Consider the following 20,339-nt stretch of genomic DNA (forward strand, 5'->3'; position numbering starts at 1 on the left):
AGGTTTTTCCTTCCTACTGTTGCCAAAGCACTTGCTCAGGGAGTCATATGATGGTTGTAATACAATTAATTGAAAATTCATAACAGCACTTATCACAGCCTATAAACTATAACTAAGAACTATAACTCCTTCCCATTTGCACCGAAACACACCCACAAAGAAAATAAGTTTCTTTTTCTGTACTAAAGTGCAATGGTGAAAGTGAGGTTAAAGTAAGTAAGGCGTCGTCAAAGGAGCTTGCAAAGAAAAGCGTCTGGACTTCTTTAAGTTACTTGAAGACGTTTCACCTCTCATCCGAGAAGCTTCTTCAGTTCTAAGGTCAAATGGTGGAGAGTCCCAGATATAAACCTAGTGGGAGTAACCCCCCACAGAGGGACAAAAGGACCCCCTGATGATCCTCTAATCGCCTGAGCCAAGGTGTGGAACTGGGTGTGGGTCCCAATCAGCCAGAGTTTCGGGTGTGTTCATTGTGAAACCTGGCCCCACCTTATCATGCGAATTCCTGGGATCAGATGGCCCAGGATGTGAGTGGGCGTTAAGGCGTCTGGGAAGGGATCTCAAAACTGGATTATAGATGGCAGAGAGTTGGTGTCGTAAACCCCCGCCTCTGTTCAAAGATGGTCGCTCACAGTGGACATAGATGGCTTCTTTCACTCCTCTTTCAAACCATCTGTCCTCTCTGTCCAAAATGTGAACATTGGCATCCTCGAAAGAGTGTCCTTTATCCTTAAGATGCAGATGGACTGCTGAGTCTTGTCCTGTGGAGGTGGCTCTTCTGTGTTGTGCCATGCGCTTGTGAAGTGGCTGTTTGGTCTCTCCAATGTAGAGGTCTGAGCATTCCTCGCTGCACTGTACAGCATACACCACATTGTTAAGTCTGTTCAGACGTAAGTTCAGACTCTCCACCATTTGACCTTAGAACTGAAGAAGCTTCTCGGATGAGAGGTGAAACGTCTTCAAGTAACTTAAAGAAGTCCAGACGCTTTTCTTTGCAAGCTCCTTTGACTACGATGACCTGGATGACTGAGAACCTTCACAGACATAAGTAAGGTGTCGTGAAGAAATTGTGATCCCATTCTTGGAAGCACAAAGAAGAGGGGGAAGCACCGAATATGGATGATTTTGGAGAAGATTAGTCTTTCCTTCTAAAAGTTGCAGGGGATACATATTCTTTCAGACTTTGTGTCTCGGTATGCCTTAAAATGGGCCCCTTTCTATAAGGCAAGTCTTTTGTTTAGCAAATTCTTAAGAATCCACCAAATAACCCAGGTGATTTTGGAGAGGATAAAAGTTTCCTCAAGTGAAATACTTGATGGCTTGGAACATGAATCTTTGTTCTATTAGGATCTCTTTTTCTTTTTGATAGTTTCCACTGTAGCTTGGGGAAGTCTGCACTAAGTGCGCACATGTTTATTGACATCGATCAGAGTGTCTGATAGTGTTCCTTACAGTGGCTGGGAAGTGCAAATCACAAGTCCGCAACAAATTAACAAGTGGCTCTTGACGGAAAGGGATTGTCTGAAATACTGGAAGGGACTCAACGGTAGGGCTTTGGAGTTGACATAATGCCGCAATGTATTGTGGGAGCGCGGCGCCATATATCTGGGTCACGAATCAAAGCAAACACACTGTGCTGGAAGGACGGTTGCTAGAAACATGCTTAAAAGCAGTTTAAAAGAAAAGGGACGGTACAGAGACAGGTTGCGTCCGGATGCAAAGAGACGGTACTTGCAGAAAATAGCGTACATTGGAAATGTGGAACCGTATGAAATACGGCCGTGGAGTAGAAACCCTGACGACCTACCGCTATTGACGTAGCCTGATATATTTTCGTACCTTGTCTGTGGAGTCAGCGTGTACAAGGTGAACCGGTTTCGCAATTATAAATCTCTGGAGGGACACATTCAAATTAGTGCAGCATAAATTCATTCATGAGGGGGAAATTACAGTGAGAACATGTGGAGGCTGTTAGAGGGATAACATAGTGAGTTCAGTGCATTGATGTGATATTGTCCTGATGGATTTAGTTATTCTTTATGGTTAAAGAAATTGCAATGATTTATTAGTGCAATGATTATTATAAATAATCATAATTATAGATCTTGCTTCCATGTTTGTGTCCTGTGTCACTAAAAGTACATTTTATTGTAGTTTTATACATTGATTAATGACCTGCAAAATCTCCTTATCATATTAAGTGTCCATAACTGTCACTTAAAGTCAAACTTTATGCTTTCTCCATCTTGAAAGTGATTACATCCTTGCATTACATACTTTAGGTTCATTTTCTGCAGGCAGGTTTCTGAAAGAGAACAGGCAGATTTAGAATATAACATGCAGCGTTCTATAGATGGATGCATAAAAAAGAAGAAAAGTTACATGTATGTGCTAACTTTCTAAACACTTTGTTACATTTATGATAAATGGATTAGAAAGTAGATAAAACACATTTATGTCAGCCTTGGCTCATTAAAGTCCTTGTCTTTAAATTAACTTTGTATGTTTCAGGCACTCTCAAAGACTGAATGAACCAGCATTTCAGCCATGGGTCATGGTGAGCATCACAGGGAAGGTTGAAGCCGCCCACTGCACCTTTATGGCCAGAGTCACAGAGACCTGCAAGCTGTTTTCTATGCAGTGTTTACTTTTTGCAAATCCATTAAACACCCCCCATCAACATCAGAGCAAATGGAACATTTTGGGGATTTTATCTTTTTCATTTTGTTCAGTCCCACCACAATGCTGGCAGCCGTTGTTCTCCTGCTTGTACTTTAGCTTGTTTCTATCATTTTCATCTCTAAGGAAAAAGAAATGAACCCCCAGGACCGAGACCTCTGCCCCTGCTTGGTAACCTGTTGCAATTAGATCCCAAGAGACCCCACAAAACTCTGTGTGAGGTAAAATAACTCTTCTCAAGATCTGAATCAAAAGAAGCCAGTTTAAACATATTACAATACCTAATGCTATGTTATGGCCCTAGCAGGGTCTCCTGTGAAATGTTAGGGGAACGTAACATGCTATTTAATTATTATTATTTTGAATGATTCTTCCAGCTTTCAAAGGAATATGGCTCTGTATTTACTCTTTACTTTGGAACCAACAAAGTCGTGGTCCTGGCTGGATATGAGACAGTCAGAGAGGCACTGGTCAACTATGCAGAGGAGTTTGGAGAGCGCAACATCTCCCCGATACTTAATGATATAAACCGAGGTCATGGTATGATTCTTTTATATTGTGGTTTATTAAGTTTAATTTCATGTTCATAAATCTGTGTTAGCCCAGGGAAATTGCAGGTTTTGTTATTTGTGATCACTAGAGATATAAGAAAACATGATCGAAACAGGCTACACAATTAACAGCATGTTTCCTCATGTTTTGCAACAGCTGACCAATATCTTGAAGTCCAGGTTTCTTTTCAATCAGAAAAATAATATTTCAAAATAATATTTTAAAGGTTTAGTGGTGCATATTCCTTTGTTCTCGATGTCTGCCATGAGAGTAAGTTCTGCTGTTTGTGACAACATTGTGTTGTACTTTGAGTTCAGTTGATAGTTGGCTTTATAATAACATTTCACCAATGACACAGATGGAAACGTCAGATCAAAAGTGATAAAATGACTCTGAAATAAAAAATTAAAGACCCGTAGAATTACGGTTGAAAACCTTAAAAACAGATGATTTTCTTTTTGAAGAAATGCTGATTTTATTTTATTTTTTTGCTCTGATCTTTGCTGTTTTGCTTGGTTAAGATCAGATTGAGCAACAGCCCCCTTCACTCTCACTGACCTGACAGATCGCTCAACAGCAAATCCCTTTATCAATGTTTTACTTTGTGGATTTTACATTTAACACACATTAGCATGTTATATTACCAGCTAAAGTCACTTTCCCTTGCTTATCCAACTCAGAATCAGTGGTTGGTTGAGGTGGTTTGAAGCGTTATATATTTATTTTGTAATTATCTTTTATGTATATTTTACATTGACGACTCAATGTGGCACAACCTCCTGTTGTAAAATTTTATGTCTTGTTGGGATTTTGTTTGCAAATGGAGAATCATGGAAAGAGCTGAGATATTTTGCCCTCACCACCCTCAAAGACTTCGGCAAAAGACTTTCTCATAAAATCTTGGCAGAGTGTAGCTATCTCATTCAAGTGATCGAAGAGCATAAAGGTATGGAGATAGCATGTATACGCAGTGTTAAAACAAAGACCAATTTAATTTTGCTGAGGTTTGTTTTAATGCTATTAGAATTAATTATTAATGTCTTAATCTTGTCCACATGTTGGGTTACAGGAGAACCATTTGATACAGCACTTCCAATAAATTATGCAACAGCCAATATTATCTTTTCCGTTGTGTACGGATGTAGATTTGATTACAATGAACCGATATTCACAAAAATGGTGAAGCGAGCCAATCATGCCACATGTGTCACAGGTTCTGCATCAGTCCAGGTTTGCTTTTTCATCCCCCCCCTTTTTTTTACTCTCTTTTAAAAAAAAAAAGAATGACATAAAATGTTAACAGTGACTATTGTTACCTGTGTGGCATAAACTGAATGGTAAACATCTGATTTTATGTTGAAGCAGACTCTGTCTGTATATCAGTTTTTTACTGTTTTACTGTTGTCCATTGAGCCAAACAAAAAATATTCACATTTCATGATGGGAAGGCAAAATCTAAAATAGTGATTGAAAGCATAAAGTGGTCACAAAGATATGGAAAATACCAAATGTATACGTAAAACAATGCATAACGATGGTGCTTCTGTAAAAATGAAAGTATTACTTGAATCTTTACTTTGTTACTGTTTAATTTTACAGCTTCATAACATGTTTCCCCGGCTGTTCAGATGGATTAAAAACCATCAGGTGGTGTTAAAAAATGTTGAGACGACCATCAGAGATGTAAAGTATTTAATTACGTACCTGAAAGAGACACTGGACCCTGACATGTGCCAGGGGTTTGTGGACTGTTTTTTGATTTGGAAGCATAAAGAGGAAGTAAGACGGCATGTTTTGTCTTTTCTAACATTTTAAAAAGTGGCTCAGTGTTCAAAACAGTGTTTCAGTTTTGTTATTATACCTTTTCTTTTTCTTTTTTTAGGAATTTGGTATTGACGACTCTCACTACAGTGAGGAGAACTTGATATTCACAGTGATTGACCTGTTTGTTGCTGGTACTGACACCACAGCAGCCACACTGAGATGGGGTTTGCTGTTAATGGCTAAATATCCACACATACAGGGTAAGGAGGCAGAACTCTCCTCCAGAAATTTTATTTCTGTTTTCATAAAGCCCCTCAGCCATTAGAAAACTGAATATTTTCTAAATAGATATCGACAAAGGCAAAAAAATACATTTCATCAAGGTATTTCATGCATGCAGGAGTTTTGGTTTAGCCACAGCTCTTTGTCTTATGGTTTCCATACTACACAGACTTAATGGCAGGATAGTGTTGGTTAAAGTTTAATGTTCAGCTCAGGTAAGTACAACAAGGAACTCAACAACAGGACCAAACACACCACTCAAAAACTATGGATAATTTTCTAGAACTTCATTTCCTTTCCAGTAGGTGGAGGGTTAGGGTTTCCTAGAGCTAAAACTTAAGCTTCCAACAGTGTGAGAGTGGAACAGGCAGGTGTCCTTAAGAATGAGGTTGGTTGCTAGCCTTTTAGCTTACTTACCTGGAAAACCTAAGTGGCCTGAGCACTGAGAAGTCAACAATCTGGCAATGAGAGAAAAAGGAGCTGGGGTTAGCAGTAAGTATCCACTGATTTCCGTTCCTCTGGCAGTATTTCAGTTTCTTCAGTCTTTGTTCTATGCATTTACCTTATAGTATAAACTCTTCAGTTAAGAGGTTGTAAAAAGATAATACATTTCTGATATGAAATCTTTTGTTAAACTTTCAGTAAATGTTTATTGGAGCCTGCTTTGACAAACATACAGCTCTTGAGTCTTTTTCAGCCTTTACAGATCCTGATTTCAAATTTAAATTCTTCTTAGTGGGGGGAAAAAAACCACCCGGTTTTTCTAATATTGGGACTATCATAATGTGTTGGGCCGCACTCAAACGCAGAACTTGTGCAAGTTAAGTGATTTCATTTACAGTGACGGTGAATTGTGGTATTTACAAAGTGTTTTAGCCATTCACAGTTCAAGAGTCTCTTATTTACAAAGTCCAACAAGGGAGGTGATTCCAAACTTCCAGAGCTGAAACAAATTCCTCCTCTTCAGCCACACAAAACTCTCTCCCGTACACTCCACTGGGACGTCCTTAACAGAGGAAATATGAGTTAGAAATCTTTGTGAAGAGAAAATGAGAGTTTTTTACAGAGACGATGAGGAGATTGCTACTGCGGTTAGACCGCACTCAGGTGAAAATTGAAAGTCAGGTCCCAGCTTGGATAGTTGTCAGCAGATTGCAAAGTGCCTCACAGATGCTTGATTTCTTCAGGCGTGTTCAGGAGTGGGTGGAGGTAAAGAAACAGGTAAAGCACATACAGTGGCTTGCAAAAGTTTTCGGACCCCTTGAACTTTCCCACATTTTGTCACATTACAGCCACAAACATGAATCAATTTTAGTGGAATTCCACATGAAAGACCAACACAAAGTGGTGTACACGTGAGAAGTGGAACGAAAATCACACATGTAATCTAATGTCAGTACAAATACAGCTGCTCTGTGACGGCCTCAGAGGTTGTCTAAGAGAATATTGGGAGCAACAACACCATGAAGGGATAAAGTTACTGAGAAATTTAAAGCAGGCTTAGGCTACAAAAAGATTTCCCAAGCCTTGAACATCCCATGGAGCACTGTTCAAGTGATCATTCAGAAATGGAAGGAGTATGGCACAACTGCAAACCTACCAAGACAAGGCTGTCCACCTAAACTCACAAGCCGAACAAGGAGAGCGCTGATCAGAAATGCAGCCAAGAGGCACATGGTGACTCTGGACGAGCTGCAGAGATCTACAGCTCAGATCTCATGTGGGGGACACAGCAAACACGTGGAAGAAGGTGCTCTGGTCAGATGAGACCAAAATGGAACTTTTTGGCCAAAATGCAAAACGCTATGTGTGCCGGAAAACTAACACTGCACATCTCTCTGAACACACCATCCCCACTGTCAAATATGGTGGTGGCAGCATCATGCTCTGGGGGTGCTTCTCTTCAGCAGGGACAGGGAAGCTGGTCAGAGTTGATGGGAAGATGGATGTAGCCAAATACAGGGCAATCTTGGAAGAAAACCTCTTGGAGTCTGCAAAAGACTTGAGACTGGGGCGAAGGTTCACCGTCCAGCAGGACAACGACCCTAAACATAAAGCCAGGGCAACAATGGAATGGTTTAAAACAAAACATATCCATGTGTTAGAATGGCCCAGTCAAAGTCCAGATCTAAATCCAATCGAGAATCTGTGGCAAGATCTGAAAACTGCTGTTCACAAACGCTGTCCATCTAATCTGACTGAGCTGGAGCTGTTTTGCAAAGAAGAATGGGCAAGGATTTCAGTCTCTAGATGTGCAAAGCTGGTAGAGACATATCCTAAAAGACTGGCAGCTGTAATTGCAGCAAAAGGTGGTTCTACAAAGTATTGATTCAGGGAGCTGAATAATTACGCACACCCCACTTTTCAGTTATTTATTTGTAAAAAATGTTTGGAATCATGTATGATTTTTGTTCTACGTCTCACGTGTACACCACTTTGTATTGGTCTTTCACGTGGAATTCCAATAAAATTGATTCATGTTTGTGGTTGTAATGTGACAAAATGTGGAAAAGTTCAAGGGGGCCAAATACTTTTGCAAGCCACTGTAATAGGGCAGTCTGCTCCTGAACTCTGTTTGTACTCATGATGGAGAATTTGACTGTCCCACTCTGAGCTTGTGTCTCCTAGAGACCTCTTCCTGTTAAAAGGGAATTCTTTCTCCCCACTACCACCAATAACTTGTTCATAGTGGATGGTCTGATCTTTGGGTTTTGCTCTGCAATATTGTAAGATAAGATAAGATAAGATAGAACTTTATTAATCCCTCGGGTGGGTTCCTCTGGGAAATTCGACTTCCAAAAAAAGCACAGCAACGACCGAAGTTACAGTTACAGAATTGTTATATATACACACACACACACACACACACACACACACACACACACACACACACACACACACACACACACACACACACACACACACACACACACACACACACACACATATAAATACAGAGACAAATATAAATAAAATATACGAAGGGGATAAATAGAATAAATAGGAATAAAAAATAAAAATACAAGTGAATTGCATATTTCAAGTATTGAGTCTATTGCACTGTTGACTATTTACAAAAAGTATTGCACAAGGTATTGTACAGTGAGGTGCAGAGGCACTACAGCTTAGTTGTTCCCCCCTCCTTTGTCCTCCTGTTTCCCTTCCCTCTCCCCTCCAGAGAGGAGTTAAACAGTTTGATGGCGTGTGGGACAAAGGAGTTTTTCAGTCTGTTAGTTCTTGTCTTGGGGAGAAGCAACCTGTCACTGAACAGACTCTTCTGATTGTTTATGGCCGTGTGCAGAGGATGCCCAGCATTGTTCATAATGTCCATCAGTTTCTTTAATGTCCTTTTCTCTGCCACTGTCACCAGAGTGTCCAGCTTCATGCCGACCACAGAGCTAGCCTTCCTGATCAGTTTCTCCAGCCTGGATGAGTCCCTCTTTGCTGTGCTGCTCCCCCAGCACACCACAGCATAGAAAAGTACTCCAGCAACCACTGACTGGTAAAACATCCTCAGGAGCTTCCTGCAGATGTTAAAAGACCTCAGCCTCCTGAGGAAGTACAGTCGGCTTTGGGCTTTTTTATACAGGTGCTCTGTGTTGCATGACCAGTCCAGTTTATTGTCCACCCACAGCCCGAGGTACTTGTACTTGTTGACCACCTCCACCTCCTCCCCCTCTATCTGAACCGGCAGTGGACCTTCTCTGGACCTCCCGAAGTCCACAACCAGTTCCTTAGTCTTTGAGGTGTTGAGTTGCAGGTGGTTTGTGTGACTCCATGCGACAAAGTTCCTCACCAGACTTCTGTACTCCTCTTCCTGATCATCCCAGATACACCCCATGATGGCCGTGTCATCTGCAAACTTCTGAATGTGGCATAATTCAGAGTTGTAGCAGAAGTCAGAGGTGTACAGGGTGAAGAGAAGAGGGGACAGCACAGTTCCCTGTGGTGCTCCTGTGCTGCTGACCACAGTGTCAGACGTGATGTCCTTCAGCCTGACGTACTGTGGTCTGTTGGTGAGGTAGTCGGAGATCCAAGCCACCAGGCAGGGGTCCACCTCCATCCTGTTCAGTTTTTCCTGAAGCATACATGGCCGGATGGTATTAAAGGCACTGGAAAAGTCAAGAAACAGGATCCTGACCGTGCCTTTTCCCCCATCCAGGTGTGAGTGGGCTCTGTGTAGGAGGTACAGGATGGCATCCTCCACTCCGACACCCGCCTTGTATGCAAACTGTAGTGGGTCCTGGGCATGTTGTACCTGTGGTCGGAGGAGGTTGAGGAAGAGCCGCTCTAGAGTCTTCATAAGATGTGACGTCAGTGCCACCGGTCGGAAGTCATTCAGCTCATTGGGCTGGTTCCTTTTGGGGACCGGGACGATGCAGGATGTCTTCCATAGGGCGGGCACTCTCCCCAGTCGCAGACTGAGGTTGAAGACTCGTTGTAGCGGCTCCCCAAGTTCAGCAGCACACGCCTTAAGCATCCTAGGACACACCTTGTCTGGGCCTGCTGCCTTTCTGGGGCGAAGCTTCCTCAGTTGCCTCCTGACCTGATCCACTGTGACACTGGGAGGTGTTTGGGAGGAGGGGAGGGGGGGAGATGTCTTGCTGCTGAGAGAGGGATTGGAGGAGGGGGGTGTCATGGTGTCAGGAAGGGGGGGAAGCGAGGGAGGGAGGGAGGGAAGCGAGGTAAAATGTGGTAAAATGTGGTAAAATGAATGCAGACAAAACCTTTCTATTTATTTTGTGTCTACAGAGCAGGTCCATGAGGAGCTGAGACATGTAGTGGGAAGCCGAAAAGTCAGTGCTGATGATAGGAAAAACCTGCCGTACACTGATGCAGTCATTCACGAGATCCAGAGACTGGCTAATATTCTACCTGTATGTCTTCCTCACCAAACTAGCCGAGATGTCACCTTCCAGGGATACTTTATCAAAAAGGTCAACTGCTCATCCACAAAAAATACCCTTTATTTGACATTTTGATTCACCTCTGATAACTTGAATCGCACATCTATGATAAATGTGCTCTTTTGCCTACAGGGAACTATTGTATTTCCCCTTCTTACTTCTGTCCTGTATGATGAGAGTGAATGGGAGAGCCCACACACTTTTAACCCTTCTCATTTCCTGGATAAGGAAGGTCAATTTGTCAGGAGAGATGCCTTCATGCCCTTTTCTGCAGGTATGACAACTTTATCAGGCTTTTGTTAAGAAAATTTGCACTTGCACAGACATGACTTGTTTAAATAAGCGTAAACTCTTTGCATTTGCAGGTTACAGGATGTGTCTTGGAGAAGGTCTGGCTAAGATGGAGCTCTTCCTCTTCTTCACCTCCCTTGTTCAGCGCTTTTGCTTCACTCCTACACCTGGAATTACAGAGGATGAACTGGATCTCACACCAGCTGTGGGATTCACCACCCCTCCTTCATCCCATAAGCTGTGTGCTGTCAGTCGCCAGTGAGAGAGGGCTTAAGCAGGGCTTCTCCTAAGACCCAAACTCTTCCATCGCATGCATTTTTAATTTCTCTTTGATATTTGCTCATATTGGAACCCGATGAATGTAAAAACAAAGAATTACCATATATATATATATATTTTTTTTACCTAATTTTTGTTTCTAAGAAAAATGAGAGCCACATATGAGGATATTCATTTAAAATTTCGATAGAACAGTAGCAGTATAATGTCCTCGTAAGTGGATATCAGGCGCTTGTAGACCAAAATACTCAATTTTGGTCTAAATAACCCAAAATGTGATGTCCACATATGTGGACGCCAGGTCCTAGGAGGTTAAAGTGGATGCCTGCGGCAAGCAGAAGGATCATTTTTCAGCCACCACTAGCAGATGTCATGATCCTTAACGCCTGGATTGTTGAGCAAAAGCAGATGTTGTGAGATAAAAGGATATGAATGTATTTCAGTCCTTCACATGAAGGCTAATAAAACTGTATTAACAGGAATGAGTGGTGTTCTTTAGAGATGGGAAAACTGGTCTCATTTTTTGCATGAATTTGCTGTTTTTCTATTTTCTATTAATATCTATTAAATCAGAAAGAAACTGTTCCTTAAGAAATACCAAAAATATATAAAATGCCACACCATGTTACAGAAAGACAAAGCATCTCATAATATGAGAACATTTCAAATCAATTCAATTCTGTTTACTGTGAATTCAAAAGTTGTAATATTTAAACCTGATCAGATTTGGTTTAACATAGACTGGCATCTCCATTTAGCTGATTCTTTTGCACATGTAAACAACAATTTTCAGACTGATGTATTATTTTGGTTTGGAAAAGAAGAAACTGAACTTTCCTCTGTCTGTGTGTAATGAGCACAGTGGCTGGCTAGCTCTCTTTCCTTATTAAACCAGCCAAGATTTGAGCTTCCAGGGAAACTTTATTGAACAGATTAACTGCTGCAGTTTCACTACTTGACAATAAAATCCCCCCCGCCTGTGCCGTTTGGTTCTTTTGCCATCAGAATTATTGTCTAAAGGCAAAGAAAGATGCCCAACAGATTTACTTTACCAAATGGACCATCCCAGCCTTGCTGTATTGGTCTATTTGATTCACCTTTGGCTCCAGGACCCGACAAGCAGCCACCAGGAGTGAGCCGGTGTGTACCTGGACGCCCATCCCCAGACACAAAACCCACCAACGCACCGATGTCTGAGGGCGCCTGCCACTGGCAGGGGAAGTGGTGGGGGGAGATAGGCCTCCATACCTTGGAGGGCCTGAGATGTCCCTAGAGAGGTGGCGTCTGATACCCAACCTGACATATAGACACAGACAAACAGGCACACACAGATACAAACATCCATTCCCACCCTCATGCTCTCATATGCAATTACTCAGCACTCACCCAACGTGGAGACAGACATAGAGAGACACTGTACACACAATCACACTCCCCAAGCGTACTCTAAGCCCCAGGTCTAGGTACCCTTGCCCCTGGAGGGGGAAACTGCACCCAAACCCAAGTAGTGTTACCCTCCTCCCTGGGGTGGAGAGAAGCAGACCGCCCCGACTCTGCAGCAGCAGGGAGGCCCCACATTCCAGATCCCAATCAGACGGCCAACTCCTCCTTCAGGGAGGCAGCTGGAGATAGGGAGGGAAGGAAGGGAGGGGCCAGCTCCCTCGCTGACACCAGTAGGCACCCCCATACTCTTCAACCCACCAGGGCAAGGGGGCCCAGGCCCATCCGGACCGGGGCCCAGTTCAGCAGTGCCACCCGGCCCCACCACCCAACCCCACCACAGAGAAAACTGCACCCACCCCGTCATCCACTCATCTTCCAGACTACACAAAACAATAGATACCCAGGCTGAGTTCGTCCTCCACCTCTCCTATATCTCCCCCACCTGCAGAGTGAGTTCCTGGAGTTGTTGTACTATACATGTTGTACTATATTTTCTATTTCCATGGACTGTTATGGAATAATTTTATATTGTTCTGGGTTTAATCTTTATAAAAAAGAGCTCTATCGTGTTAATTGGATACTGTAAATACATTTGGACAAAGTAACTCTTCTAATGGCTTTTAATTTTCGTCACTTTGGGTATTTTGTGTTTAAAAATAATATTGTTAAGAAAAAATTCCAAACACATTCACATAAATGATTAAAGTATTAAAGATGGAAAAAAGTGTGTTTAATCTACTTTTGAATTATGATTTTGTAAATGGCTATTAATAACTATGTTTCAGGAAAATAAAATTACAAATTCTTGGCATCAAACTAGAATTTAATGTATAAAATATCAGATAAAATATCTGATATTAGGCCAAAATGAAGATAAAAATTGATTTGGCTAAACTTACAAATGCGTCTTTTACATTTGCAGATCATTCCAGACAAACGTCGAGTTGGTGTTGAATTCTCTTGAAATAAATAAATAAAGTGAAACTTCTGGTATTAAAATTCCTCACGACACCGTTCAGTCCAGCCAGTTTTTATTCTCTGCTGAAATAAAGAAAAGGCAGAGATCAAATTTCTAATGTTGAAAAGGGACATGGTATACAATTAGAGCACTTGTGAGTGTTCTTTGTGTTGTTTTCTTTCCTGTCACCCTTTTGAATCTATGAATCATTAAAATGAGTACATCCGGACAAAACAAGTGCATTCCATTTCTTCTTTTTTTTAGATTACCCTTTACTGTCTCTGAATTTATCTTGGACAAATGTTGAAAACACATCACATAAGATAACACACACACACACACGCAAGCCCGTTCAGCTATCTTAGTGAGGATCTTCATTTACATAATAGTTTCCCTAGCCTTTTTGAGAAACAAAAAGGGCTTCAAACTTGTGAGGACCGGTGAGTGTGTCCTCAAAAGTGATTGTTGGTTCTCACAAGTATAGTAGAATGCAGATTTCGGTCCTCACAAAGATAGCTAGACAGGAACACGTACACACACACACACACACACACACACACACACACACACACACACACACACACACACACACACACACACACACACACACACTTTACCTATTGCCATTGAAACATTTGCTTGATAATACCGCTGGAGAAAATTTACACCTATTTAACTTACAGTTTGGTACCCTATACTTTCTTTTGAACAGGTTTAAAAAGTTTAAGTTTTTCCTCTTCTCTATTTGCAATTTTGTTAATAAATGGTTAAAAACCCCCAAATCATTCTATTTTTAGAACAGTTTTTCTTCTACCAGCTATTTATTTGTAGATGCTGTGTTAAACAGGGTAGAAGATTTGCTTATCCAAATAAGAGTGCCATTAATTTCCTTGCGATCTATGGATTGATAATAACTCACAGTGTGACTGGTGAGTTTGGTCTAGTCTGTAACGTCACCTGCGTTAGTGTGTATGGAACGCCAGGACTGCCATAATGAATTAATTAAATACACCATTAAATAATTAATTAAATGTGGCAATAATTAATTAAAATTGGAATTAATTAATTAAATAAATAGTTAATTAATTATTGACACATTTAATTAATTATTTATGTATTTCACATTTTAATTAATTATTGACACATTTAATTAATTATTGACACATTTAATTAATTATTTAATGATATATTTATTTATTTCGTTTTGGCAGTCCTGGCGCCTGGCTCTCATCTAGAAATAATTTTATCTGTCAGCCTCACCCATCAAACTCAGGGGGCGGGGTTAACGCTGCCCATGCAGGTGGGAATGGATGTTTGTATCTGTGTGTGCCTGTATGTCTGTGTCTATATGTCAGGTTGGGTGTCAGGCGCCACCTCTCTGGGGACATCTCAGGCCCTCCAAGGTTTGGAGGCCTATCTCCCCCTACCACCACTTCCCCTGCCAGTGGCGGACCCCCTCAGACATCGGTGCGTTGGTGGTTCTTTGTGTCCGGGGATGGGCGTCCAGGTACACACCGGCTCACTCCTTGGCGGCCGCTTATCGGGGCCTGGAGCCTGGGGCTCACTCGGGCCACTTCGGAGCTGGGGTGCCCCCGGCCTGGGGCTCGGTCACTCAGGCGCAGCTGGCTGCCGGCGGAGCTCACGGGCGCGTCACTGCAACTCCCCCTGGCTTCTGCTCCGCGGCTGCTGAGTGAGCCCTCATCTGGGACTCTCCTCAGCTCTTTCCGGGACAGTGGCGCAGCTGCCCCTCTGTTGGTCTTCCTTGGTCTCTTGTGTTCTGGGGGCCTCTGGATGTCTGGAGTTTTGATCTCCTCCACACCTGCTTCACGCCCTGGAGGACGGGGCTGTGGCCCCCCCACACCCTCTAGCAGATTATTACATGAAGGAACCTTTTAAAAAAACAAAAAACAAGCGCGTCCATGCTCACAGGTGTACACACGGGTGATCACACCCACAAACTACACCCTTTTTGGCTCCTACCTCAAAGCACACTGTGTTCTGTTGATCTTATGTGCTGCACAATAATGTTTAACATTTAGTATTTACTGTCATATTCCCATATATCATTGTGATGTTGTTTATTCTATTACTCTTGTTCTCTTCTGCTTGCTTTCTTTTTTCTTTCTCAGCAGATGATCCAGGTGATTGATATATGCATTTTTTTTCTCTGCCCGTTCTGTTGGTTTTTGTCTTTTGCCCTTCTCCCCCGTCCCTCTTCTCAGCTGTTTCTCTTTCCCTCTTTCTTTCTCCCCTTCTTTCCCCCAGTCAAGTCTGTCCCGTATTCAGTAAGTGAAAATAAAATAAACAATAAAAGGTGAATCAAATGGACCATTACGGCAAGGCTGGGATGGTCAGTTTGGTAAAGTAAATCCGTTGGGCATCTTTCTTTGCCTTTAGACAACAATTCTGATGGCAAAAGAGCCAAACGGGACAGGCCAAAAAAAAAAAAAAAAAAAAAAAAATCCTTTGAAAAAAAAAAAAGAAAAAAAGAAAAAAAAGAAATAATTTTATCTGTCAGCCTCACCCATCAAACTCAGGGGGCGGGGTTAACGCTGATCGAGTCAAAACCATTGCTTTAGCCTGGTGGCCATTGTTTCTAGCACACAACAACCGGCATGTGGAAGCTAACAGAACTGAACTTTGAAAAACCCTGTTTGTGTGTCACCAAATACCGTTTTAATATTTTTTTAGCCGAGAATGTAGTGGTTTAATCTTCATGTGTCTGGTCGGTTTGTCAAGATACAGCCTCTTTGCAAAAGTGTTTCGATGATTTCGGAGATGTCTGCCCAGTCTCACGGCAAAGCGTGGGATAGACCCGCTCGCCTCGCAAGCAATCCCACCGACAAAGCGCAGGCCCCGGTACACAGCTGTAGTAACCCCCGCTGACTTCTTTTACTGAGGTTATATTTATCGGTGTTTTATTTCCTGATGTTCTTATGTGTCCTACGTGTTTCAGTCGCCAATTCTGAATTATAACTAACATTAAAAACATGTTTAAGGAGGAGAGAGAGCAAATAAATCTGTTTAACATCTGATCTTTGGGTTTTTGTTCAGTAATCAGCGTGACCTGTGTATAAACGCATAAAAGAGATAACGTTGGTGTTTCCGTCATGTAGTAACTGCTGGCTTTAACTGTACAAAGGTTGTTCGACACTATGAAACACATACAGACTTCATGATGTTCGGCTAATATTTTTATTGTGAATATTAATCATGAGGGTAAACGGCCCTGTACACCACGGAGCGAGGTCAGCATGTCCACGATATCCTCAGCTCCATGAGTTAACACAGAGTTTCCCAGCTGACTATCTAACTGCCAACTATTCCAGAGACATGAAAATATACAGCATAAAGAAAAGTGTAAGAGACTCAGCAGCAGATTAGAATAACAGTTATACATTTAATAAATCACCAAATGAATCCAAGAAACGAGCAAACCTGTTCCGACAATTTGAGTTTGTATTCCCTCAGCTGCAGACTCGCTGCTGTTTAAATGTTTGAAAAGGAAGATTAGATATAAACAAACGTCAAACATAGACTCAGTCTGCCTTCACATTTGATATGAGGCCAGCACGTACAGTGGGGCAAAAAAGTATTTAGTCAGCCACCGATTGTGCAAGTTCCCCCACTTAAAATGATGACAGAGGTCAGTAATTTGCACCAGAGGTACACTTCAACTGTGAGAGACAGAATGTGAAAAAAAAATCCATGAATTCACATGGTAGGATTTGTAAAGAATTTATTCGTAAATCAGGGTGGAAAATAAGTATTTGGTCACCTCAAACATGGAAGATCTCTGGCTCTCACAGACCTGTAACGTCTTCTGTAAGAAGCTTTTCTGTCCCCCACTCGTTACCTGTATGAATGGCACCTGTTTGAACTCATCATCTGTATAAAAGACACCTGTCCACAGCCTCAAACAGTCAGACTCCAAACTCCGCCATGGCCAAGACCAAAGAGCTTTCGAAGGACACCTGGAAAAGTATTGTAGACCTGCACCAGACTGGGAAGAGTGAATCTACAATAGGCAAGCAGCTTGGTGTGAAAAAATCAACTGTGGGAGCAATCATCAGAAAATGGAAGACATACAAGACCACTGATAATCTCCCTCGATCTGGGGCTCCACGCAAGATCTCATCCCGTGGGGTCAAAATGATCATGAGAACGGTGAGCAAAGATCCCAGAACCACACGGGGGGACCTGGTGAATGACCTGCAGAGAGCTGGGACCAAAGTAACAAAGGTCACCATCAGTAACACACTACAACGGCAGGGAATCAAATCCGGCAGTGCCAGACGTGTTCCGCTGCTGAAGCCAGTGCATGTCCAGGCCCGTCTGAAGTTTGCCAGAGAGCACATGGATGATACAGCAGAGGATTGGGAGAATGTCATGTGGTCAGATGAAACCAAAGTAGAACTTTTTGGTATAAACTCAACTCGTCGTGTTTGGAGGAAGAAGAATACTGAGTTGCATCCCAAGAACACCATACCTACTGTGAAGCATGGGGGTGGAAACATCATGCTATGGGGCTGTTTTTCTGCCAAGGGGACAGGACGACTGATCCGTGTTAAGGACAGAATGAATGGGGCCATGTATCGTGAGATTTTGAGCCAAAACCTCCTTCCATCAGTGAGAACTTTGAAGATGAAACGAGGCTGGGTCTTCCAACATGACAATGATCCAAAACACACCGCCCGGGCAACAAAGGAGTGGCTCCGTAAGAAGCATTTGAAAGTCCTGGAGTGGCCTAGCCAGTCTCCAGACCTCAACCCCATAGAAAATCTGTGGCGGGAGTTGAAAGTCCGTGTTGCTCGGCGACAGCCCCAAAACATCACTGCTCTCGAGAAGATCTGCATGGAGGAATGGGCCAAAATACCAGCTACTGTGTGTGCAAACCTGGTAAAGACCTATAGTAAACGTTTGACCTCTGTTATTGCCAACAAAGGTTATGTTACAAAGTATTGAGTTGTATTTTTGTTATTGACCAAATACTTGTTTTCCACCCTGATTTACGAATAAATTCTTTACAAATCCTACCATGTGGATTCATGGATTTTTTTTTTTTCACATTCTGTCTCTCACAGTTGAAGTGTACCTCTGGTGCAAATTACTGACCTCTGTCATCATTTTAAGTGGGGGAACTTGCACAATCAGTGGCTGACTAAATACTTTTTTGCCCCACTGTATAGTGGCTGTGTCCTGTTTTAAGATCATACATGTAAAATTGTTGTCTGACCTCCGTCGATCCAGCCGCTCAGAGTCCGTGGTTACCATGGTTACTGCATAAGCAGCTATAATGTTAACAGCTGGCACTGAGGAAACCTCCCGGCAGCATGGGTGTTTATGTTTTTCATTGCAAAAGAACTGTCTGAATGGTTAACTGAAGTTAACTTGGATAAATTATAGTTAAGGAGTATCACAGATAACACCTACGTGAGCTGTGCGACTGTTCACCACTACACTGAAATCAGTAGGCTATTACTGAAATACATGTGCTATATCATAAACTATGATATAAATAGGGAGGTCCTATTAACATGTTTAGTTTTAAAGGACACCTTCCTGCCTTTAGTCTCATTCATGAGCAGTATTAGTTTTCTTCTAACATCCAGAAGTCTGCACGATGTGTTTCATAGTTTGTAACAAGCCTTTGACAGGTAAACATAACATGACCGAAAAAGCAAAAAAAAAAAAGAAAAAAAAAAGAAAAAAAAAAGAGGGAGAGAGTGTTGACATAAGAAGAGAAAATGCTCTCAATTATGGAGACAGACAAATGGTTCATTTATGTTTGATGTGTTTATTCCTCCCTAAATATCGTCGGTGAAGTTCGCCATGCACGTCAGATTTTCCTGCGCATTTTTATACCTCTGCCAACAGAGAGAGAGAAAAAAATCACATTCTAACAGACAGCTGGTGCTTAGAATACAGTTGAATAACTATTAAAAAACAGATGATATTTAGATGATAGTTCAGTCTAACACATGTGCCAGTGAACCATTAAACGTCTGTGAAACTATGCAGTTATGAAACGTAACTTTAACCTCAGCCAAACCGATTTGCTCAGTTGTAAATAAAACAGCGAAGTAAACGTGACCCGACAGACAGAACCTGAGTGAATGAAGTCCAGCGTTTAACCACTGAGAGCTAAAACTCAGCTGAGGTTTCAAAGCTGTGTGCCGGTGATTGGACATCAGCCGCTGATGAAGCTGGTTCGCCTATAAAGTGCTCTGTAAGGAAACAAGCTCCAGCAGCTCTGCGCTCTGGGAAAACACTATATTTACTTATCTTGTGCAGAAAAATGCGCTGACATTGCTTTATATCGAGCACCGGCTGCCCAGTTAAACTGTGACTATCACCAGGTAACTAGGCGTGTTTCTTGAATTAGCAGCAGGTGTTAAACAGCTGACTGATGAGGAGGAGGATGCATGCAGGTAAACTGAGGGTCTGTTGAGCTGATCGCTGCTTCGTGAGAAAAATGTCAGCTCGTTCTTTATGTTACAGAAGCACAGAGACACAAGACCAGGCGGAAAGAGACGATCGTTCGGTGAAAATGAGAATCTGCGAATGCAACATGTGGAACACGGAGAGTGGAATATGTAAACAAACCGGTTAACGTAACCCCCTGGGTGCACTCTGCATGCTAATTGTTAGCAGAGCTAGTGAAATCTCTGAAAACATCTGAGCACTTTTGCAAACATGTTCTATGTTGACAACCTGACCAGACATACGTCGCGACAGTCGCGGCTAAAACACTGTTAAAAGTGTAGCTGGTGACAGAAAAACGGGGTATTTTAAAACTACACCACCACCATCGCTGCCTGTGATTTGATCTGCATTCTGGGATACCTGGCTGCCCCAAGTCTACACAAGCAATCGATTATCTTGGATCGACCTGTTTTGACTTACTTTGCACGGCAACCAATCAAATGTTAGAGAAGCTGCATGGGCAGCGTTAACCCCGCCCCCTGAGTTTGATGGGTGAGGCTGACAGATAAAATTATTTCAAGATGAGAGCCAGGCGTCAGGACTGCCAAAATGAAATAAATAAATATATCATTAAATAATTAATTAAATGTGTCAATAATTAATTAAAATGTGAAATACATAAATAATTAATTAAATGTGTCAATAATTAATTAATTACATGTGTCATAACTATTTATTTAATTAATTAATTCCAATTTTAA

The 20,339-nt window shown here is 42.0% G+C and overlaps 1 protein-coding gene and 1 long non-coding RNA gene across 3 annotated transcripts; both read left to right on the forward strand.

Moving 5' to 3' along the window:
• The first annotated feature begins 957 nt into the window (after window positions 1-957).
• LOC146671666 (uncharacterized) lies at window positions 958-4,471 on the forward strand. Of its 2 annotated transcripts, XR_014911486.1 has the most exons (4): window positions 958-1,863; window positions 2,509-2,554; window positions 2,803-2,897; window positions 3,054-4,471. It is a non-coding gene; the product is annotated as an uncharacterized LOC146671666 (long non-coding RNA). The 2 variants fall into 2 exon arrangements; XR_014911485.1 differs by having other exon boundaries at window positions 2,509-2,897.
• A 361-nt stretch (window positions 4,472-4,832) lies between these two features.
• LOC146671667 (cytochrome P450 2K1-like) lies at window positions 4,833-10,841 on the forward strand. The gene is made up of 5 exons (XM_085404019.1): window positions 4,833-5,007; window positions 5,111-5,252; window positions 10,027-10,211; window positions 10,314-10,455; window positions 10,547-10,841. The coding sequence occupies exons 1-5, from the start codon at window positions 4,837-4,839 to the stop codon at window positions 10,732-10,734; spliced, it is 828 nt and encodes a 275-aa protein (XP_085260145.1). The 5' UTR covers window positions 4,833-4,836; the 3' UTR covers window positions 10,735-10,841.
• Window positions 10,842-20,339: the final 9,498 nt, after the last annotated feature.

This window comes from Rhamphochromis longiceps, linkage group LG4 (genome assembly GCF_057381845.1).
Source record: "Rhamphochromis longiceps isolate RC_006_pf linkage group LG4, R_longiceps_female_GT1.1, whole genome shotgun sequence".
In the NCBI taxonomy this organism is placed as follows: Eukaryota; Metazoa; Chordata; class Actinopteri; order Cichliformes; family Cichlidae; genus Rhamphochromis; species Rhamphochromis longiceps.

Coding starts and splice junctions, on each gene's coding strand:
- LOC146671667 (XM_085404019.1), top strand. CDS start 4,837: ATGTTTCCCCGGCTGTTCAGATGGATTAAAAACCATCAGGTGGTGTTA. Junction 10,212..10,313: donor AGGGATACTTTATCAAAAAG/GTCAACTGCTCA, acceptor TTTTGCCTACAG/GGAACTATTGTATTTCCCCT. Junction 10,456..10,546: donor CTTCATGCCCTTTTCTGCAG/GTATGACAACTT, acceptor TTGCATTTGCAG/GTTACAGGATGTGTCTTGGA.